Source organism: Phocoena sinus, chromosome 17, assembly GCF_008692025.1.
Source record: "Phocoena sinus isolate mPhoSin1 chromosome 17, mPhoSin1.pri, whole genome shotgun sequence".
Classification (NCBI taxonomy): Eukaryota; Metazoa; Chordata; class Mammalia; order Artiodactyla; family Phocoenidae; genus Phocoena; species Phocoena sinus.
Window position 1 is genome coordinate 12,826,494 of NC_045779.1, and position 24,799 is coordinate 12,851,292.

At 37.0% G+C, this 24,799-nt stretch overlaps 1 protein-coding gene across 2 annotated transcripts in view; it reads right to left on the reverse strand.

Moving 5' to 3' along the window:
- ARFGEF1 (ADP ribosylation factor guanine nucleotide exchange factor 1) overlaps positions 1 to 24,799 on the reverse strand; it is a 140,394-nt gene that overhangs the window by 58,211 nt on the left and 57,384 nt on the right. For both annotated transcript variants that reach the window (XR_004346396.1, XM_032609498.1), the window contains exons 6-9: positions 18,429 to 18,705; positions 15,424 to 15,534; positions 2,769 to 2,944; positions 1,747 to 1,880 (exon numbers count right to left, since the gene is read on the reverse strand). Coding sequence is in view for 1 of the 2 variants with exons in the window: in XM_032609498.1 (XP_032465389.1) it covers positions 1,747 to 1,880; positions 2,769 to 2,944; positions 15,424 to 15,534; positions 18,429 to 18,705 (698 nt within the window). In the remaining variant the exon portion in view is untranslated. The remainder of the gene's footprint in view (positions 1 to 1,746; positions 1,881 to 2,768; positions 2,945 to 15,423; positions 15,535 to 18,428; positions 18,706 to 24,799) is intronic.

Here is a 24,799-nt window from a genome sequence, read left to right on the forward strand (position 1 = left end):
TATTTACTATGAATAGGGCATTAATCAACGAAGAGATGATCAAATGATTGTTTGATAACACAATAAAGTATACTTCTGACAGGCAAAAGAAGCTGGAAATTACAGGTCTGCAGTTTTTTTGTGGGGTAGTTTCAAATTACGATTCAAGCTTAAAGAACATTTCCTGGATCATCATCTTAGCAAGGCCACGAAGTATAAAGAGAAGCAAAGACAAAAAGGAAATTGTATAACTACAAAAGATCATTAATTTTGGCAAAAAAATCATTCAAGATAGAAAACCATATATTCTGGAAAAAGAACAGTTTCTAGGGGTGGAAAATTTGATCTCTTTCAGAATTCAATTCCAATATTTAATGACTGGTGGTCGAGAAGGTTTTCTTTATGTTGAAACAAAATTTCCTAATATCTCTGACTTAAGCCCACTACATAGGAGGATAATTTACATTATTCATCACAATAATCTTTTGTAATATTAAAGGTCTGATTTGGGAAAACTAAACATCTGAGGCTTTTAAGGTCACCAACATTTTTAAATCATGGGAAAAATGGCTTTCAGCACTAGCACCAAATTCTAAAGTTATTTTCTCCTTAAAGTAGGTCTTCATCAATCCAGAATGATAGGTCAAAATTGTCATTCCCCCCCCAAAATGAAAATAAGAAACTGAAAAAATTTCAAATATATTCGTATAAAATATATAGGCTATAATCAAGTTTATATTGTAATTCAACAACCTTAATCTTGTTTCTGTAGCGTTTGTATTTTCAAAATATTTCTGACTCTCAGGGTTTGGGCCTAAAAAGATAAGAGTTTCAGGCTTCTGGACCTAAAAGATGTTTCTCACTGAATCAGTACAATGTGACAAAACAAAACTGTAGAAAGTATAACAAATGTGGTTTCCCAAAACTTATAAAGTTTTTATTGTAACTGTCTCCAGTCTTCCTTCTCAGCTGACACTTAGAAACTGAAATGCTCTAGGGTTTTAAAAATGAATTTCCCCCTATTTCAATATCCCTTTCTCAAAGTCACTCAGGCCTCTCCAAGCTGACTTTCTCCAGAAAGTTCTAATACATGATGCTGCAACATCAGAGGAGCAGGGCTCTTTAATAACTCCCAAACTCAACCTCGAGCAGGAAGTACTTGCACTGGAATCATTTACACAGAAAGATATATGACAATTTATGACTTAAAAAATGGCACTTACCTACCGTTTAGACTAATGTAATTGATGGGAAGCAGATGAGTGACTCCTATGTTAAAGTATTTCCTGCTCCCCACGGGAGAAAGTTATCATCTTAGGGCATTTTTTCAGACCTTAATGAATATGTTATTATCTTTCATTATGACTTTTAAGATTTATTTCTCTTAGGTTTTATTACCTTTTAAGTAGTAACTTTCAGAAGCCTAGCATGAGGCTACATGTAAAGGGCTACATTAGTACCAATGTTACTTACAATATTAAAATAATAATTCATTTAATCATTCAATACTGGATGAGCACCTACTAAGCACCAGGCACAATTCTATAATGCTGTTGGTGTGCTTCTGGAAGATAGTGTAAGGTATCTACTCTACCAATTTTGAAACTCATTGTTCTTTAGTACATGTTTTAAAAAGTAAAATAACCCCCCCAAGTATTTTTGAAGGTCCTAAAAGACAAAAACAAAAGAAAGCCCAAAGACTATTTTACAGTAAAAGGCTCAAGATTAAAAAGCTGCGTTTGTCAGGCAGAACAGCTGAGGACTTACTTTGGATCTGGCGGTCCATCCGACAGTGGTTTCATTGACAGTTTACACAATGACCTGAATACTAGAAAGGCATCCTTTTGTAAAATGTGGGAAAACTTAGCACCAGGTGAAGGCCCTGAAGAATTTCCAGATTCCTAAACAAGTGAACACACCATGTAAATAAAGGCATGTGCCAGTGCAAATCATTTCAGCCTTCTATATATTTTATTCGATTCAGTTATATGTGGGGTTCTACTGGAAGGAAAACTAGATGAGGAATTTGCCATATTGTTTTTCTTTATTGTGACATGCCACTCCCATCCCCAACAATAAATACCTTAAAAAATGCATTCTTTTAAAATATGTCACCAAACTCTTTAAAATTTACCCATTTATGGCCTAAACTACGCTTTCCACTACCTGTCACTGGGTGTTTTATGTTTTTGTCCTATTTTATTTTTTTATCTATTCTGCACAGATAGACATAAGACAATGGAGACTGTTAAGGCAACATTTAAAAGTTATTAACTGATAAAGGTTAGCAAGGCCAGGAAAACTTACCCCTATGTATGGGGCAATGATTTAGGGTAGGACTCCCTTATCTGAAAAGATAAGGAAAAAATACACAAAATACAGGGTAGGAAGGATGAGGAAGACCCTATCACTACCACAGTATGGATTTTATTGTACCCTGAGCAAAGGTAAGACGAAGTTCTCCAGATCTCCAGAAGCTCTTTCTCCTCCTAGTATACTAGAATTATCCTATAAATATGTGATAAGAATGTTCTTTTTAAGTGTAATTTCAATGGGGGAGGAGGAAAGATGTGAACACATATGAGACACACCTTAGAGTTGGAAATATAGCTATCAATATTTTAAGGGAATAAACTGCTCTGGATTTATATCAATGGGAAAAAAACCCACAACTTTTTATTTCCTCAGACTGAAATCAGCCAGCATTATCAACTGGATATATTCACCACAAGGTGTTGGTAGCAGCCTATCAATTTGTAAGATTAAGAGGATTTTTCCTCTATTTATACCTGAGTATCACTGGAAGAGACAGACAATCTGTCATCAGGTAAGGAAGGTGTATATGCAACAGAAATTGGTGTTCCTGGAATTCCATTTGCTTGAATATTTTCACTGTCACTACCATCCTCTATGGTTCCAATGTTGCCATCTGCACTTGCATTTATGGTAGCCCTCTCTCCCATATCTAAAACGGTAAGAAGAAAAAACATGCAAACATATTTAACTTAACTGAAGTGCACTGAAAAAGCATACACTATTTAAAATGAAACAGTGGCAGAAAAGCAATGTGAAGTAAGATGTATTGGCACCATTTAAAGGTTAGCATACTTACTAGTAAGTATGCATTTGGAATATATCCAAACATGATCCTTAAGTAGCTCTGGCAATGGAACACACTCAGCTGATGAAAGGCTAACAGAATGTGCCGAAACAGCAGCTTACTTTTAGTCTATATTAGCATTTACTAAACTGAGTCCTAATGAATGCTAATGCCTTAAGATATTAAAAGAATTCTTCAAAAAAATCCCATTTTCAAGTAAGTTTGGGAAATGATGGAAAATAGGTATCTTTATCATAGCCTTTAATTTGCTAATACGCACTGAGTTCTCCAAAGGGGATATACAATACACAGTGTTTCCAAAATTTATTTTACCATGAGATCCCAACCCCCTTTTTAGAATACCTACTAATACCTCTAATAACATATATTCTTTGGAACACAACTATGGAAATAATGGTTGTGAATATTCTTCAGTATGTCACTCTGAGTAATCTTACTTGTGATTAATATACACAGAAATAAATGACTTCTAGTAGGACAAACATAGACATTGCAAACAATACCAAGTTTCAGAACTACTCTAGGTGTAATGTATGTTACTTTAAAAAAGAAAACTTCGGGGGCTTCCCTGGTGGCGCAGTGGTTGAGAGTCCGCCTGCCGATGCAGGGGACACGGGTTCGTGCCCCGGTCTGGGAGGATCCCGCATGCCGCGGAGCGGCTGGGCCCGTGGGCCATGGCCGCTGAGCCTGCGCGTCCGGAGCCTGTCCTCCGCGACGGGAGAGGCCACAACAGTGAGAGGCCCGCGTAACGCATAAAAAAAAAAAAAAAAAAAAAAAGAAAACTTCGTAGCAGCACTATTTACAGTAGCCAAGATATGGAAACAATCTAAATGTCAATAGACAGATGAATGGATAAAGAAGATGTGACTGATATACACATATAAAAACATGATGGAATACTACTCAGTCATAACAAAAAATGAAATTTGAAGCAACATGGATGGACCTAGAGATTATCATACTAAATGAAGTCAGAAAGAGAAAGAAAAATACCACATGATATCACTTGTATGTGGAATCCAAAACATGACACAAATGAACTTATCTACGAAACAGAAACAGACTCACAGACATAGAGAACAAACTATGGTTGTCAAGGAGATGGGGGAATGGGGGAGGAAGGGATTGGGAGTTTGGGATTAGCAGATGCGAACTATTATACATAGAATGGATAAACAACAAGGTCCTACTGTAAAGCACAGGGAACTATATTCAATATCCTGTAATAAACCAAAATGGAAAAGAATATGAACTAAAGAAAGAAAAAGGAACACATACATGTCTGTGGCCATAACTCAGTAGCTATCTGGCAGGAAACTGCTCCTCTCATGCTGCCAAGTAAAGAAATTACAGGCTAGGGCTTCCCTGGTGGCGCAGTTGTTGAGAGTCTACCTGCCCATGCAGGGGACGCGGGTTCGTGCCCTGGTCCCGGAGGATCCCACATGCCGCGGAGCGGCTGGGCCCGTGAGCCATGACCGCTGGGCCTGTGCGTCTGGAGCCTGTGCTCCGCGACGGGAGAGGCCACAACAGTGAGAGGCCCGCGTACAGCACAAAAAAAAAAAAAAAAAAAAAAAAAAAGAAAGAAATTACAGGCTAGCATGAGGGAAATACAATGTACTAGAAGGAGCACAGATTTTGGAATATGAAAGACCCCTGCTGTTTTAATCATGTCTCTACCACTTAACTGGAGAAGTTACTTCACCTTCTTCATAAGCAACAAAGATAATAATGTCTATAAGGAATCACCAAAACACACACACATGCACAGTACATAAAGAACACAATTGGTTCTCAATAAGGGGTAGTAGCTATTATTAATTTTGCTGATAACTGGTAACATGTGCCAAATTTTCTTACTGATTTGAGTAATGAAAGGAGTGTACCTGGTAATATGCTAATGTCTGACACACTAAATACTATTACAGCTTTCTATATATATGTAAAGAATGCTTATATATATGTAAAGAACTCTCTGGAAGAAGTCACAAAAATTTAATGATTATCAGAAACTGATGATTGTTCCCCAAAGCACCTACTCCCAACCTTTTTCTCTGTACTCAATTACATCTCTTTCCACTGCCCCTCCTCCACCTTCCCTTAATAAACAACTTCCACCTTCTACTTAAGCTACGCAGATAATTTAACATAGGCTTCCTTACCCTCACCCACTATAAAATTCCTTAACACCAACAATCATCTTTATCTTCCCTCTCATTTCAGGGAAAAAATATTCCTTCACATTTCTAAGATGAATCATTCATTCACCCTCAAATCTACCTCTTCTTGCCTTAGGTAGTGTCCTTCTCCCCTGGATACTTTCTTGAAACATTACATTTTCAATTTGTGCACATGACTGGATCTTCCCCTATACTCAACCAACACACTCACATCTTTTCACTATAAAGACATAACTTTCCTGCAACTCCTACCACACATCAGCTACTGTCCATTTTTCTTTTCTAAATCAAACTTCTGAAGAAATAATTAATATTCATTGATAATACTTTCCTTCTTAGGAAATTTCTGAAACGAACTGAAAACATTCTCTTATTTTATTTTCAGGCTTTGAAGCCAGACATCTTTGGGTTGGAGTCTTTACCACTTCTTACAGGTTAGCTTAATCTCTCAGTGCCTCAATTTCCTCATTTGTAAAAAATGGAATCATAACAGTACCTAAACATCCCAGAGTTTGGGGAGGATTGAGTAAACACAAGTAAAGCACATAAAATCATTGGGAATACAAAGAAAGTACTTAACAGTTAGATATTATTCTTCTCTATGTTTTTTTCCTCTAATTTTCCCTCTAGTTGTCCCCTAAACATAAGTGCAGACTTCTGTTTACAAGGTGGTGAGCTGAGCCCACTAATTTACCTTCTTCTTTCACAAATCCCACTGAAACTACAAGGGAAAAAATATAAACAAGAGAAATAGTGTTTACTAGCACTGGAAAACTAAGGAGGATATAATCAATAGACCAAAATCTTGAAGGAATTTCTAAAAATTAAGATAAGTTCATGGGAATTCCCTGGTGGTCCAGTGGTTAGGACTCGGTGCTTTCACTGCCATGGCCTGGGTTCAATCCCTGGCTGGAGAACTAAGATCCCATAAGCCATGCAGCATGAACAACAACAACAAAAGGTTGGGATGGAGGAAGAAGGGAAAAGCCAATAATGTTCAGACGCCTGTGACTGAACACATGCAAAGGGAGCTACCTGAGAAGTGGCTGAATTGTACCATGTGGGTTCCAATATACTCCAAAGCCTAGACAGAATGCCAAGGGCTATGGGGTAGGAGGGAAGAGAGCTTGGGAAACCAGGCCAATGTCTACCAACAGAGCTGTCAGCAGCCACGATCATCTAGAATGTATCTGAGTGCAGCCTGTTAATTAAAGTGGAGGATTTGCTTGGTAGGTGTCTTAACCTAAGAAGTAGGGTAGGAGGGGAGAAAGCAGCGTCCCAGCTAAGGGAGAACAGACAGTGCTGCAATAAACACTGAGCAAGCTAGTACAGCAGTGAAATCTCAAGTTCTAGGCTTCCACTCTAACCACCTGTTTCTACTTAACTAATGCTAAATAAAGCCCTAACTGAATGAAGGCAGCCTAAGATTTCCTGGCAAAGGCTGGGAGAATGGGAACAAACCAAGTTTGAAGAACGCTCCCCCCACTCCTGACCCCAAGGCTAGAATATATAAAACGTTGAAACAGCATTTATTCCAAGCTTCACATGGCTTCAGAGTGTGCTTACAACACAGCCCAAGGATCACCAGGATCCCCCTCTGCTCAAGGGAGGCATCTGCTTCTTTTAGTTAAGTTCTCAGCTGGGAAATAAGGTCTGCCTTTGGACGGCAGTCACCTGGCAGACTCTGGAGAGGAAAGCCTCATGAGAAATGGAAAAGCAGTGCACAGAATTACTGAGAAAGCTCTTTATATACTGATCAAATCTGGTCTTTCTATTCTTTAAATAGACAGACATGTAAAGTCTACGCTCAAAAGTAAGGACAAAGGTCAGCAATCTGAGCAAATGGTTTTCCGGTGAAACATTTTACAGCTGGAACAATTTTAATTAGTACTCCCAGAGATGTGTCAAAGAATACTGCATCAATAAATAGGCGCAGGGGCTTCCCCGGTGGCGCAGTGGGTGAGAGTCCACCTGCCGATGCAGGGGACACAGGTTCGTGCCCCGGTCCAGGAGGATCCCACGTGCCGCAGAGCAGCTGGGCCCATGAGCCATGGCCGCTAAGCCTGCGCGTCCAGAGCCTGTGCTCCGCAACGGGAGAGGCCACAACAGTGAGAGGCCCATGTATCACAAAAAGAAAAAAAAAAAAAAAAAAAAAAAGTGCAAAGCACTATGAAAAAAGGGAGCTCAAGAAAAAATAGGGGTTCTTAGAGACAAAAACAAAATTACTGAAAGAAAAAACATACACTGGGAAAAGCAGTAGAATGGACATTAATGAATAAAGTATTGGAAGCCCCTTGTAACATTTTCTCTGAATGCAGAATCATAAGACAAAATGATGGAAATTAGGAAAGACTGTCAGAGCAATAAAGGATATGATGAAAAATACTCAACTGTAGTATGTGATGTGGAAGGGAAGAATGGAAAGAAAGAGGAGAATTAATAGCTAAAAACATAATAGAAAAATCACTAGAATGATGACAAGTTATGAAAAGAATTCAACAGCTAGTCCTGATTTAAAAAACAAAAGTAAAATCACACCCAGGCACACACACAAAAAGATAAAAAGTATCTTTTAATAAACTAGAAATACAGAAAACTTACTGAACTTGATAAAGAGTATCCTCCAAAACACAAAAGCAACCATCAAACTTACAGGTGAAATATAGCAATACTGTTAAAAACAAATGAGGATTCTTGCCACCATTAACCCTACTCAACATTTTCTTGAGGTTCAAACTAATGTTATATAACAAAACTGAGAGACCAAAAATGAAGCGTAAATATTATAAAGGAAGAAACAAAGATAAAATATCAATACTCACCTAGAAAACCCAAGATAACCAAATGAAAAACATTTAGAAACAATTACTAAATAAACTTACTTTTTGAACTGAACGAACTGGTTCTAAACTTTGTGTATACATTTAATGAAATGTATAAAAAACTGATGGGGAGGGACTTGCACTATAAAGATCAACATATACAATAAAGTTAAAATATTTTAAACAATTCAACACTGGATAAGAATAAACAGCTCAATGTGACTGTACAGAAAACTCCAACAGAACCATTTTGGATAAAAGTGGGATTTCAAATTAATTAGGAAAGGAAGTATTATTCTAGGTTATAACTAGCTATCTAATCTCATATCAAACAGAAAAATAAATTTCAGATGAATTAAAAATTTAAATTAAAAAAATGAAAACAAAAGTATTAGAAAAACATGGTAGAATATTTTTATAATCTTAGGGTGGTAAAATCCATTCTAAGCAAGACAAAAACAGAATCACAAAGAAAAAGGCTTTATTTGTTAAATTTTTTAGGTATGGTCAAATATCTGCTAAGACCTGTAACAACAGAAGCAAAGGGAAACAAAACAAAACAAAGACTGACTGGGGAAAAAATATTTATAATACAATGAACAAGCGTTCATTTCTTAAGATGAAGAAATCTTGAATTAAGGAACAGAAACCCATCAAGAGGGAGGGGATATGGAGATATATGTATACATACAGCTGATTCACTTTGTTGTACAGCAGAAACTAACACAACACTGTAAAGCAATTATACTCCAATAAAGATGAAAAACAAAAAAAGAACAAAAACCGAAAAAACTGAATGGAAAAATGGGCAAAAGATAGGAATAGGCAATTCAGAAAAGTATAAATAGCCCATAGACACTCAGCTGCACCACATGAAATTGCCAGTATTTGACCTACAAAAATAATGACTGCTTCCTATGTTTTTACCATGCAAATAATCAAAGAAACATAAATTAAAACAATAAGATATAGTCCATCTATTAAAGTGATGTTAAACAAAGCACTGTATATAAATTTTAAATGTTCATACATCTTGGCCAAGTATTCCTTACCCTAAAGAAAAGTGCAAAATGATATCTATAATATGAATGCTCCACGAGAGCCATGCAAAGCAAAAACTAGTAAATAACCTAAATGCTAGTATTAATAGGAGATTATTTAAATAAATTATGGACCACCAATATAATTAAGTACAATATGACATGAAAGGAAAACTATAATTTAGTATGTGACAACAGCAGATTATAAAGAAGTACAGTATGTTCCCATTTATATTCCAATATATGAATACAGACATGCATGAAAAATATTATTAAAAAAACTTTTTAAAGAGCAAAAAACATATCAAGGTCAGAAGACTTGGGCAAATAAGGAACTGAGAGAAAATATTTGTAAAATATATCACAGAATCCTAATATATAAAGGATTCTCTGAAATTATGAGGGAAAAAGGATAAAAACCTGACAGAATGCACAAAAGACATGAATAGATGACTCCCTAAAGAAGACATACAATGGCCCTCAAACACAACAAGATATTTAATTTCACTCGTGGAGAAATGCAAATTAAAACCAAAGTAAGATACAATTCTCACCTGTCAGGTTGGCAAAAATTCAAAACCTTAAACTCCACTGGGAGCTTGGAGAAAAAGGCACTCTTGTATGTTGCAAGAAGAGTGCAAAACAATACAACACCTACGAAGAGAAATTCAGCAAAAGCTAACATACCTTCACATTCATTTACCACTTGACCTAGTAATATTACCTCTTTGAATTTGCCCAGAGGATCAATCTCCACAAATATGAATACAGATATACATGGTTATTCACTGCAGCTTTATTTGTAATAGCAAAATACTGGAAACAACCAAAGTTCCTGTCAGCAGGGGACTGGCTGAATAAACATATACCCACATAATAGAGTATTATGCAGACAGCCAAAAGAAAAAAGAATAAGAGAAATCTCTATCAACTGAAATAGAGGGATTTCTAGTATATATTAGGTGAAAAAAGGGGAAGACACAGAAGATATACAGTGTTCTATCAAAAAGAAAGAGAAATAATCATAAGTATTTGCTTACTTCTCTGGGGACACACAGACACACACTATAAACCTGGGGTCCCCAACACTGCCCCCCACAACACCCCAGGCCACACGGCACGAGGTGAGTGGCGGTGAGCGAGCAAAGCTTCATCTGTATTTACAGCCGCTCCCCATCGCTCACGTTACTGCCTGAGCTCTGCCTCCTGTCAGATCAGCAGCAGCATTAGATTCTCATAGGAGCGCGAACCCTACTGTGAACTGCGCATGTGAGGGATCTAGATTGCAAGCTCCTTATGAGAATCTAATGCCTGACGATCTGACATGGAGCTGAGGCAGTGATGCTAGCACTGGGGAGTGGCTACAAATAGATTATCATTAGCAGAGAGATTTGACTGCACAGAGACCATAATGAATTAATTGCTTACAAACTCATATCAAAACCTTATCAGTGAGTGGCAAGTGAGAACAAGCTCAGGGCTCCCACTGATTCTGCAATATGGCGAGCTGTATAATTATTTCATTATATATTACAACGTAATAATAATAGAAATAGGACTTCCCTGGTGGTGCAGTGGTTGCGAATCCGCCTGCCAATGCAAGGGACACAGGTTCGAGCCCTGGTCCGGGAAGATCCCACATGCCGTGGAGCAACTAAGCCCGTGTACCAACTAAGCCCGTGTACCACACTACTGAGCCTGTGTGCCACACCTACTGAAGCCTGAGCACCTAGAGCCTGTGCTCTGCAACAAGAGAAGCCACCACAATGAGAAGCCCACGCACCACAACGAAGAGTAGCCCCACTCGCCTCAACTAGAGAAAGCCCGCGTGCAGCAACAAAGACCCAACGCAGCAATCAATCAATAAAATAATAATAATAATAATAGAAATAAAGTGAGCAATAAATGTCATGCGCTTGAATCATCCAAAACCATCCCCCTGTCCCGGTCCGTGGAAAAACTGTCTTCTACGAAACCAGTCCCTGGTGCCAAAAAGGTTAGGGACCGCTGTTATAAACTACAAGCTTATGAAAGTCGTTACATATAATAAGGCAGGTCAGCAAGGGGAGAAATGGAAGGAAGAGTTCTCTAAGTATTTTATATAATTTTTACTTTGAATCATGTAAATGTTCTTCAATTTAAGAAGTTAAATCAATAAAAATAGTTAATACAAGTAACTTCTGAACACAGTACTCTCTTCATCCTTAGTAAAATATATTCTAAGGACATATGATTGCAAAGAAATCTGAACTTTAATTAATTAGCTTGTTCCTGGTAATGGCACACTGTTTCTGCAAGTTTAGGTTTTCACTGTGGAAAAAGAAACACAAGAATGAAATGCAGGAAGATGAAGAGAAACCTTGTGGTGCTGGATGTGAATTGGAACTAATAAGATTATCTTGTGATTGTATATCTCCTGTTTCTGTCCACTGGAAAAGACTAAAAGTAGTAACACCCCAGTAGCAATGAGCATACCTAGTACCTAGGCCTTGGTCTCTAAATACAATTGCCCAGTAAAAAGAATAAGGACTCCTAAAGAACTTGTTGATTCCAGGGCTGGGACAAGGGAAAGCTGAAGGTGAACCTAGAACATCTTACTGTTCCAGAAAACAAGGAAATGCTCAAAGACGATGCAATCACATCAAAAGGACACAGGGGCTGGCTTGAAGGGATTCCCACTGGCCAGATCAGGAACAAAAAATGATGACAGTAAAGGATTATAACACACTGAATAAAGGGAGGTGCTCTTCTCCATATAAAAATGTTGATTAATATTAGAATTATGAAATCACTATATTGCAATCCATGTAATATCTAAGGATCATCAAGGGATTTTAAAACCAGTAAGTGAATGGATCTTGATATGATCTCAAAGTATCACTCACAGATTACTTATTAATTATAAAGGGGAAAATGTTCCCTTACAATGAAGAGAGCTAGTGGTCATCCTTAACCAGGTGATCAAACATTATCACCAACAGGGGGTAACTTAATTATGCACCAATTTATATGATGTAATAAGAAATACCAACATTACCTATGCAGTATTTTTGCCAAATATGTTTACTCTAAATCAAAATAAGGAAACCATCAGATCAATTCAAACTGTGCAACGTTCTACAAGACAACATTATACTCTTAAAAATAAATGTTATGAAAGATGGAAAAAAAGGCAAGAGGACTTGTTCTCAACTAATGAGACCAAAGAGACATAATCAAATGCAGCAAGTGTACCTAGAATGGGTCCTGGACTAAAAAAAGAAAAAAAAGAATATAAGAAACACATTTGGGGACAACTAGGAACACTTTAAAGTGTATTTATATTAGATATTCTTAAAAGAGTGTTATTTTTCTTAGGTGTGAAAATGGAATTGTGGTTATGTATGAGAATGCCCTTATTCTTAGAAAATATATGCTGAGTTATTTTAGGGGTAAAGCGTCATGTTGTATATAGCCAACTTTCAAATGGTTCAGCAAAAACAAAACACACACACGGGTCTACTTAAAGACAAGTAAAACAAATGTAGCAAAACTGTTAATAATTAGTGATCTAGAAAAGGACCTACAGTTTTAACTGTACTGTTCCTTGAACTATTCTCTAGGTTTGAAAGTTTTCTAAGTAAAAAGCAGAAAAATGAAAGAACTTTCACTTCACACTCTGTATTCATATGTATTAGAGACTGGCAAAGGACCAGACAGTAGACATTTTAGGCTTTGCTGGCCATATGATCTTTGTTGCCACTACTCAACTTTACTTTTGTAGTGCAAAGGCAGCCACTATAAGCAGTACATAAACAAATAAGCATGGCTGTGTTCCGATAAAACTTTATTTACAAAAATAGGTAGTGGGCCAAATTTGGTTCATGGAACATTATTTTCCAACCCCTAATATACATTATAAAATTTTAAGAGAATGTGTGGGTACCTAATACTTTCTTTCTTCCCTTATTATAAGTTTATGGTTTTTTGAAAAATTCATATTCCCCAAGACCATGCTCTCTTCTTTAGCCTCTACACTTTTCCATTTGGTAATCTACTTCAAGTACTAATTTTAACAGAATGACTCCCACCTATAACACCTGCCTTGATTATCTCTTAGGCCAGAGTTCTATATTTCCATTATATATTTCATAAACATTTCCACATGAATGGCACACCTGAAGGTCAAATGCAATGTCAAAATAAAAATTAGTACCTTTTTTCCCACGCCAACGTCTACTCCAATAATTCTACCAATAGTACTACCACCTACTTACCCATTTAGGCTCAAAATCTGGGAGACTGCCTGTGCAGAAAAGAGCTAACATAGTGTGCCTGAGACTGCCTATCCTTAGAAAGGCCTGCTTGCAAGGTTGGCTCTTGGCTGGAACCTTGGAATTTACACTTTGGGAGGATTCTCACTCTTCCCAGAAATAATAAAAGTGGCTCACTGTGCCTCAATAGTTTGTACAAATAATGTGGTTTATACTGGAACACCAGCTTTCCCTCTGGAAATCTGGAATTTTGGTATATGTAGATAGAGAGTGCTTATACGACAGGCTCCCAGAAAAAACTTTGGGCACTCAGTCTGTAAGGAGCTGCCCTGCGAGACAACACTTCACAATTCAATGCTTGAGGAAATTAAGAGTTTCCCATGTAACTTCACTGCGAGAGGAATCCTGGAAGTGTGCACCTGATTTCCTCCAGACTTTGCCCCATACGCCTTTTCCCTTTGATGATTTTGCCTTGTACCTTGACTCAGCACATCACAGTGGTGAGTGTAACTATATGATGAGTCCTTCTAGTGAATCACCAAATCTTGAGGTAATCTTTGGGACTTTTGACACAGTTTTTATTCTCTCTTTCACCTAGATTTCAATCAGTTGCAAACTCTTCTTGATTCAACTTCCATTATCTCACTTCTCATTCACTTTTTCCTCTCTATTTCCACTGTTACTGTCCTATTTAGGTTTCGATTACTGCACTGGTCTTTCACTGGACTTCATATTTCCCCACTTAGCTTCTTAAAATATTATTCTGATTACTTCATTTCTTAGTTCTAAAATCTTCAATGGTAACTTATTCTCTCTTAGAATGAAGTCCAAAATCCTAAAGCTGGAATTTATAACCATCCATTGGTTGACTCCAAACTACTTCTTCAAACTTATTTTCTACCATATGACACCACATACTCTACACTTCAGCTAAAGCACCACCTGCCAATTCCCAAATCATTCTCTCTAGACTTTAGCTAACAGTTTCCCATACATCAAACACCACTCCCTATACCTGCGTGAATATCTATACAGTCTAAGTTCAAGTGTCACCTCCTACATGAAGCCCTCCTGGATAATTTTAGCTAGAAATACCCATTCTTTCTTTTGAATTTTAATAGGATTTTAGCTATTTCTTTCTAATGACACTTATCTTACATTCCTATACTCCAGAACCCCTTTCCTCCAGAGCATGGTCTATTTCAGATAAACGTTTGTGTCTCCTTACAGTGCCATACAATTGTATGTGCTTCCTAAGTATTCGTTGAATGAAAAGATGAATGAAAAATTAAGAATGCAATCAGATGAATACTTGCTTCTAGTGTTGTACTAAAGAAGGAAATATATTCTTAGAAATGACATTATAAATGGAAATTAGGCATGGCTGAAATAGTACTATTCTCATTCAAGAGCCACACTGTACATTTAATCGTATTTCTAGAAGTACATGTAGCAAGGTACTATGCTTAGTCCTGTGCAAGATACCATGAATTAAATAAGCTTCAGTGGATTGGTCTCAAATCTAATCCTATCTATAATAATATTGTTCACAAGAAGTGTGAATGAAACTCCTAACAAACTTTAAAAAATTTTTATAATACAATCCATATGATAGGACCTGCCCCTGTATCAGCTATGACTTGGGTCATGATAATAAAGGTATAAGAAATCACGATTTTTCCAAAGATACAAAATACTAAAAACCAAATCAATTTAAACATTTTCTAGTTTATAAAGTTTAACACATTTAGGAGGATGGAAAATATACCCTTGCCCTTCTCCCAGCAAACATAAAAACAAAAAATGAAATGGTAATCAACCTTTTTTTTTAATGGGGTGGGGAACAGTGGGTTTTTATAAACAGATTATAACTGAAACTGGAGGAAAAGGAAGTACTCATCTATAATCAGAGATTTAAATATTTTTTCTACACACAATTTTTGCTTTTGTTTTGCACATTATAAAACAGTCCCCACAGTCACATGAAATAACATAAGACAGAATAAACTAATTTCAAGTCAAATACGCTACCTCCAACGATGACGTTCACCATTTCTTCTACAATGCTCTGCACAATATCTCGTGGCTTTTCCTCACAGTCATGGTTTTCTCCATCGTATAATACATCATTTTTAGATAATGCTTTAAAAAAGAAAAATTCAAGAGAACAGTATTTTAGTTTTTTGGAAACTTTTACTAAACATTTATAATGAAAAAAATCTAAGAAATTAAGAATAAAAGAAAAAAAACAGATATATGAAACTAGAAGCAATTACATGTTAAATCTTCAAAACTTTTAACCAAACCATATTTTAAAATATTTTATCATTACGTCAATTTCAACAATGATTCATTTGACAAGCTATTAAATGACTATTCAACTTAAATGAGTTTTCTAGATTATTCCTTTAAGAACCAAAACTTTTAAAAGTTCTGAATGAAACATTTCTAACATGTCCCACACTGATCAAATAATATTAAACGTAATTAAAGCTTGTTTTGATTAATTAGGCTCACCAGTAATAACAAGCTCATCATTGTGCTCTAATATAATGAGGTCCTTGAAGAACCAGAGACAGGGCTATCTGAGCTCTTCCTTACTATTTTTTCCCCAACATACTCCACATATCCAATGTAAAACTAAATTTAGTAAGTAAAAAAGAATTCATCTCCCAATTTAACATTAATCAAAAACAGACATAACTACCAATCAGAATTTCTGAACACACAAGAAACTAATAAAACTTGATATTCCCAGTTAGTTTGTAGTGACTTTTGCAGATAAAAATACGGTTTCCCCGGGATTTTCTGAAATGCTGAAAATATCTCGGGAAGGCTCAGTTGGCACTTTATGATGCTTTGGGATCTGGGTCTCCGTTCTGGGAGCCACTACCCTACAGCAAATGGCCTCAGACTGCATTTGAGCTTATGGTGCTACTGTCTACACACACCCTGCAACTCACACCACTATGAAGGACCACTACGTAAAAGTCTGACTTCCAGAAGCCTGTCCTCCCTGTTGTTCACTGTTCCTAATCTACTGTTCACTGCATTCTACAAAATACTGAATGTCACAGGAGAAATTTGATAAATAAGCATGCCAAATCAGTAACTTCATTTTATAAAAAATTCAAATACAACAGCATTTAGATTCTTCTGTGGAGTAAAAACATATAAATGTCTTGACATACAATCTTTCCATCTTTCTTAAATTTTGTATTCCTGCACTCCAGTTGGCTAAAGTTACCAAGAGTCTAAAAATTAACAATTTCAACATAACTAAATATATATAGTCGCTAAAATGTGCACAAAATGATTAGCAAATCAAGAGTCAATTCTCTTATAAATTATCTGACAGAATTAGAGTAACAGTGAATAATACTTATTACACATGGGAAATGATTATAGAAGTTAACTTTTATGTCCAAAGTCACACAGCCAGTAAGTGAGAGAGATGTGATTCAAAGCAGATAATCTAATTCCAGACCATGCACTCTCACCCAACGGCTCAGAAGCAAAATTTTCATTTATATCAGCTGTCGGGAGAAAAACACCTTTAAAAATCACGACTATCCCACAGAATTATGTCTTATTTATAGTGCTGTATCCTAAAAGGTACCTACAGTGGTACCTACTACACAGTAGACGCTTCCACCCCTTGGGTCTCGGCCTATGTTGTTTCTTCTGTTAGAAAACTCCCTAAATTTTCTGGCTAGGCAATTCCTCCCTTATCCAAACAAGATTCAGCTAAAGCATCACTTTCTCTACAAAAGTACTTCCTAACTCTCCTCAGCAGAATTATCTTATGCATGCCACTTGCAGGATATTTATCACATTACACCTCATTTATATACATGCCTGACCTTCCAGGCAGACCATGAGTACCCTAAGAGCAATGGCTACATCTTCATCAGCTTTTTTAACGCCAAGTCCTAGCACAGTGCCTGGGACACAGTATGCTAAATCAATATTAGCTGAACGCACGGATGAAGAAATGGAGGAATAAATAAAGTTCCAGCCTTATTACAGATTAGCTCTTTGAACAGCTCCTTTATAAGCTTACAGTTAAAGTAGGGGAAATTTCAGCAAGGGCAGGCTAGAAATGTAAATGTAAATCATATAGGCAGTATGGATTCATTATTAGCTTGAGTACTAGAAATGCTTGGTTTATCAAAACTGTCCCCTTTAAAGTAAATGCTGAATAAAGTACTCTTAAAAAGAGTAAAAAGGCACCTATTCATGACACTGCTGATGCTCAAACCACTGTTATGTTATGGAAAAGGTGTGGTTAAAAAAAAAATCAAGAGCTGAAAATATACTATAGAAGTCTTCCCTCAAAGTAAAGTAAAAACAGAGAATTCAGATGAATTGTAACTAAGCCCTAACCATCCTAGTTCTACAAAACCACACTGGAAAGGCAACAGAATTTCCATCATTTTTTTGACACCAAGGTAAGGAGGAACAAAGGGAAGAAACTCGTTTCCTGACAGTTTTATAGAACAGCTAAAGCTGAGAATAACGTTTGGGGAAAAAATGACTGCATGTGATTATTTTTAGAGAAACACATTTGTAAAATAAATAAATGCAATTTAATTTTTGTAATCTTGTAACCTTTTTCTTATAAATTTACTTAGAAAAAAACAGTCAGAGAATATCTAAATCTTATCGATTATTACACATCAGGATATAAAAATAAATATTTTTGTATGCCAGGTGGTTATTCAAAAGATGTCTTTTCATATTTAATTTCAGTCCTTTTTTTTGACAACAGTACCTTGTGAACTTATAATGATTTCCTAAAATTTTCAGTCACATTCCAGAAAACTTTACTAAATAAATAGGTCTCCTGTTTGCTATGAACTAATTTTAAGAAAACTTTATCACCTAGGATGGACACAGTCCACAATTACCACAACGTGCCTGATACCCATTAAGTCATATCACCCTTTCCACGTTTCTTTACCAAAAATGCCCTCCTACATTCTTCCCCCAACACACACCTCCCAACCCCTGCAACCCCTTCTCAGAAAGATTACTTTCGGCTGCAGCTGCCTGATCAGCTTCAGTCTGTTCATTTTCTGCACTGGAAGTATCAGATCCATTTTCAGGTTCTGTATCATCCTGAAGGCTTTTATCCACATCATGTGAATGGGGATCAAGGTCCCCTTCATGTTCCTGGGATATATGATCAACAGTCTGAGGTGGCAAATATCTAAGTTGAGGTGATTCAGGCTCATGATGGCTTACTGGAGACTGCAACAGATGATGATGCTGTCGATGCCTTTCTTTTTCCATTTGTTTGGCTTCCTGCAACTGGAAAGAAAGAAAATAATTTCCAATATTAGCAAAATACGTTGTTTAAAATTTGGAGGGGTAATGTTATACTCAACTATAAATCCTTCATAGGAGCTGCCACCTTGTCTCTAGGCTTAGAAATCGTGGTCCATCAGAAATAAAAAAGTAAAACATACTAAAAACAGAAAACAGTGGTTACTTCTCGGGGGGGTGGAATTTGGCAAACAAGAACAGAGATGGAAGTCTTTCACTATATCCTCTTGTCATTATTTTTGGTGTCTGAATGATGTAAATGTATTACTGAAACAAAACAAAATTAAAAACAAATTAATTTTTAATAACCTTAGAATGATAATTGGACTGTTGCCAATGTAACAGTAGATTTACCTAAAATCAAATAAAAGCTTCACTAAGGGAGGAAAAAAGTGGACAGGGAAATAAAATACACACACATTCATTTTTACTTATATATATAGAAACAAAGTCTAGACATTTACACAAGAAACTAGTAATAATGGTTACCTTTGGGGGTAGAAGTTAGGAAATGACTGAACTGGAAACAAGAGTGGGAGGGAACCTTTCGGTGTGTACCTTTCTGTAGCATGTTCTTATGTCACCTTGCCAAATATCTTTTAATTAAAAAATAATAGTTACACTTAATAAATAAAATTGCAACGAGTACTTAAATGCCTCTGCCCAGTCAGTCATCTAATAAGAATGAAAAAACTATAAATGTTCCAGTTTTATTTTAGGAGACCTAAATTACTATGTACGTAATACCACGTGTAAAACTGGCTCACTTACAAGATGCTAAAAACAGTAACAATCAAGATCACAGGGTTTCATTTTTTGGCACTTTATTGCTTTTAGACACATCTCTTTTGATCCTCATGACCTAATAGGAATCATTCTCACAGAATTAATTTCCACAAAGATAAATATTTTACAGTGTCAAATATGAACATTTCATATTCCTAGTAATATTCTAGGTTATGTGGAAATATCAGAATTAATCATATGAATTTATAAAACAAATTTGAATTAAAAGATTTAAATGCCCAAAAGGTACGAAAAGACTTATAATCTGTAATGATCTAAGTCCCTTATTTTACAGATAAGGAAACTGATGGGCATGACTAGTTGCACACAATTGGAATCAGAAGAAACTTCTCAGACTTCTCAAAGCTTTAGGCCATTCATGAAAAAGTCCATTTCCAAATTAACAGTGAGGAACCTTTGACTTGCAATCTGATCTCACCCTCAGCCTAACTTCAGCTAATCTGTACCATGGTTTAGTAGGGCAAGCACATGCTTTGGAATTACAGACAAGCATAATGTTGAATTCTAGTTTTTTCTACTTATTCCAGAGTTGTATAAACTCTAGAAAGATCCTTGGGAAAAAAGAGGAACTTAACTTTAAACATTTTCTATACACTTTCATACTTTCTAGTAGGGTTTCTCAACATCAGAACTATTGACCTTTGGAGCAGATAATCCTTTGTTTTATTTTGGTTTTTTTTTTTTTTTGCGTGTGTGTGTGTGTGTGTGTGTGTGCGTATATGTTGTGTGCGCGCGCGTGCGTGTGCGCTGGGGGAGGTGGAAGTTGTCCGGGGTACTGCAGGGAGTTTAGCAACATCCCAATCCCTATCTCTAATGGGTAGAAACCCATTACAGGTTATGACTCACCCCAGTCATGACAATCAAAAGTGTCTCAAATATGGCTTGGGGGGCAAAACCACCTCCAGTTGAAAACCACTGTTACAGAGAAAGAAATTAGCATCTTCTCTTGAAATAATTTTAGAACTGAACACTTTATAGTGAATTTTATTTGGGAATGAGAGGAAAAGTTATCAGCCGTATATACGAATGAATTAGACTTCTAGCTTAGAATATTTTAGCAAATGTAGAAAATTATTCTGCCTCGCCTTTTAATTTTCTCTCTTCCCTTTCTGACTTTTCTAATTATCCACAGCACAGAACTAATATGCCTCATGACATGAAACATGTTCACAGCCTCTATCATAACTCAGTTATATATTTATTTGTGTGATGAATTAAGATTCATCTTTCCCCTCTATGTCTGTAAGAATTTTGAAAGTGGTGGTGATACAGTGCTGGTATGTTGCCCAGCACTGCACAACTGAGAACTAAAACAGTGCCAAGAACATACAGGGAATGTAGTAAAATTTGCTGAACAAGTCAAACCAATAAAACTTATACTTCTTCTATTAAAAAGTGATAAAATTTCATTCACTTCTTCGAAAAAAGCAGCAAAACTATTATATGTGGTTACACAATATTAGCAATAATCCAATGTCAATACATAGGAGAGTGACTGAATAGACTACAGTACATGCTCAAGTACTCTGCATCTATAAAGAAGAATGAGGAAGATCTAAGGGCTGATATGGAATGCTTTCCAGGACATACTGCTAAGTGAAAAGAGTATGAAAGAGTACCCAGAGTACGTGTGGTAGCCAGCCTTTTTAAGATGGCCACCAATGATCTCTACCTCTTGATTTTCACTTCTTTGTAGAGTCCCCTCCAACACTGTGCCAGGGATGGTCTGGGTGATCACTTTTTTTTTTTTTTTAAACATCTTTACTGGAGTATCATTGCTTTACAATGTTGGGTTAGTTTCTGCTGTATAACAAAGTGAGTGAGCTATATGTATACATGTATCCCCATATCCCCTCCCTCTTGAGCCTCCCTCCCACCCTCCCTATCCCACCCCTCTAGGTGGTCACAAAGCACCGAGCTGATCTCCCTGTACTATGCGGCAGCTTCCCACTAGCTATCTATTTTATATTTGGTAGTGTATATATGTCCATGCCTCTCTCACTTCGTCCCAGCTTACCCTTCCCCCTCCCCGGGTCCTCAAGTCCATTCTCTACGTGTGCGCCTTTATTCCTGTCCTGCCCCTAGGTTCTTCAGAACTTTTTTTTTTTTTTAGATTCCATATATATGTTAGCATACAGTATTTGTTTTTCTCTTTCTGATCTACTTCACTCTGTATGACAGACTCTAGGTCCACCGACCTCACTACAAATAGCTCAATTTCGTTTCTTTTTATGGCTGAGTAATATTCCATTGTATATATGTGCCACATCTTCTTTATCCATTCGTCTGTCGATGGACACTTAGGTAGCTTCCATGTCCTGGCTATTGTAAATAGTGATGCAATGAAGACTGTGGTACATGACTCTTTGGGTGACCACTTCTGATCATAAGGTAGACAATGTAGCTTCTGCCTTGTTCCTCTCTCTCTCTCTCTCTCTCTCTCTGCCCAATGAAGGCTTTAAATGACTTCAGCCCCAGTTGATACTGTGATCCATGCAACCAACTGCAACTTCATGTGAAATCCAAGCTACAACCACCAGCTAAGCCACTCTTGGATTCTGGACCCTCAGAAACTGTGAGAGATAAGCAGCTACGCTGTGAGTTTTAAGCAGCTGAAGTTTGGGGTAATTTGTTATGCAGTGACAGATAACTAATACAGTATACTACCTTTCATATAAGAAAGCTGATACATGAAACCATACATGTATCTGCTCATTTGTGCTAAAGAAATGTAGAAGGATAAACCATAAACAATAGAGATTAGCTACATTCAAGGGGTACAAAGAAGGGAGGAAGAGGATTGGAGTGATAGGAATGAGGAGTATTTCTGTAGAGCTCTCTTTTTTTTTTTTTAACATTTTTATTGGAGTATAATTGCTTTACAATGGTGTGTTAGCTTCTGCTTTAGAACAAAGTGAATCAGTTATACATATATATATATATATCCCCATATCTCTTCCCTCTTGCATCTCCCTCCCTCCCACCCTCCCTATCCCACCCTTCTAGCTGGACACAAAGCACTGAGCTGATCTCCCTGTGCTATGAGACTGCTTCCCACTAGCTATCTATTTTACATTTGGTAGTGTATATATGTCCATACATACACTACCACTAACTCTTAATTCATAGTAGTGTTTAACAGACTCAAAAAATAAGCAATTAAACCAGAATGTGAGGAGTACTGAAACAGAAAACAGGCAGTAACAAATGAACTTAACTGCATTATAAAGTAATAAAATTATCCTGCTGAAGAGTATGGAGAAGAAAAGAACTAACCTAAGTAACTCTGGAAAATAATATTTTGAACGGATACTATAAGGCTAAAGACAAAGAAAAAAGCAAAACCCAATAAATATAAATGCTATAATGTACCTAGTAACTTTGCTTCTCACAGTGTTATAAGTAAGCAATTCTAGGCTTCCCTGGTGGCCCAGTGGTTGAGAGTCCGCCTGCCAATGCAGGGGACACGGGTTTGTGCCCCGGTCTGGGAGGACCCCACATGCCGCGGAGCAGCTGGGCCTGTGAGCCATGACCGCTGAGCCTGCGCATCCGGAGCCTGTGCTCCGCAACGGGAGAGGCCACGACAGTGAGGGGCCCGCGTACCGCAAAAAAAAAAAAAAAAGTAAGCAATTCTAAAACTACTATATGTGTGTAATAGGCCTGAACAAATAATGTATCATAAAAACTGAAAGCCTTATTTCTCACTGTTTAGAGAAAGTTACAAATAAGTAAAGGGAGAAGGCTGAAATGAACCCTGTGGTATTGGCCTGGAATCAGAAGCATCAGTATGAACACAGCTTTTAAGACATACGGATGGGTAGTCACACATGGGGTGGGGGAGGTGGGTGACTGTACACATATGTATTTCCTAGTTCAGTCTGCTGGGAGGGCCTAGAAGCAGTAACATCTCAGCTGCAGTGAACACACCTGGCACTCAGATCTTGGTATCCAATTACCATTCTCCAACTGAAGGAGCCAGGGCTCCCTGTTTATGTGTCTACTACTCCAGCAGGGAAGCAGAGAAAATTCAAAATGAGCAGGGAACATCTTGAATTCCAGAAAGTGAAGAGGTACTAAAAAAATGTTGGGGGCTATTGTCAAAAGGACAGAAGGCCAAAGCTGGAATAACTGGGGCAACAGAATAAATAATGATAGAACTGGATTATAAAACATAGAGTAAAATAAACATCCATAAATACAGACTGATATAAATAAAAAACTGAATAAATAGGAAAGGAGAATAATTCTGGTTAATAAATATAGAAAGAGAGAGAAACAGAAAATCACCACCAAGGAAACACAGCAGTAATAACTGTTGCCAGTCAGATCCACCAATGGATACCCAAATTGGGTGTGGGGGAATATGAGGAAAAAAACAGGATATTTGCATAGTCTGAAAGTACCTCTCCTGAGATATTTATTAAATGTAAAAGAATAACTTTTCAGTGGAGGAACCTGGAAGATACCACCTTAACTAAGTAATCAGGGTTTCTTTACTTAATAGTACTATACCAGTGTTAATTTCTGCTTCTGAACATTGTAACATGGTTATGTAAGATGTTGCATTAGGAAAGCAGAGTAAAGAGGATCTCTCTGTAAATATTTTTGCAACTTTTCTATAAGTTTAAGATCAGTTCCAGATAAAAAGTTAGAAGTTGGTTTTTAATTATGAAGACCTAGATAATTTAAAAAAAAATGATTCTCTAGCTGCTGGTCTCTTACCCTCCTCTCCAAATATGTTTCATCACTATAGAAATTTATTTTTTAAAGGCTCAATGAATAAATAATTTTATACCAGAATAGATCAAATTAGGTAACTTGGGGCTTCCCTGGTGGTGCAGTGGTTGAGAGTCTGCCTGCTGATGCAGGGGACACGGGTTCATGTCCCGGTCTGGGAAGATCCCACATGCCGCGGAGCGGCTGGGCCCGTGAGCCATGGCTGCTGGGCCTGCGTGTCTGGAGCCTGTGCTCCGCAACGGTAGAGGCCACAGCAGTGAGAGGCCCGCGTACGGGGAAAAAAAAAAAAAAAAAATTAGGTAACTTGATATCTACATTATACTCATCTACTAAGCTCGAGAGCAATAAAAATATCAATTCATAAACACTTCGATGAGGATGATGGCAATCGATATCTTTCAAATTCTATTTGTGAACAATTCAAAATGTATTTTATCCAACGTCAAGCAACTCAGTAAGCCTCAAACAAAAACAATACCACAAATCTCCAGTATGTAAAACTGTAAATGAAAGACATTTTCTTCACAGGCACAAA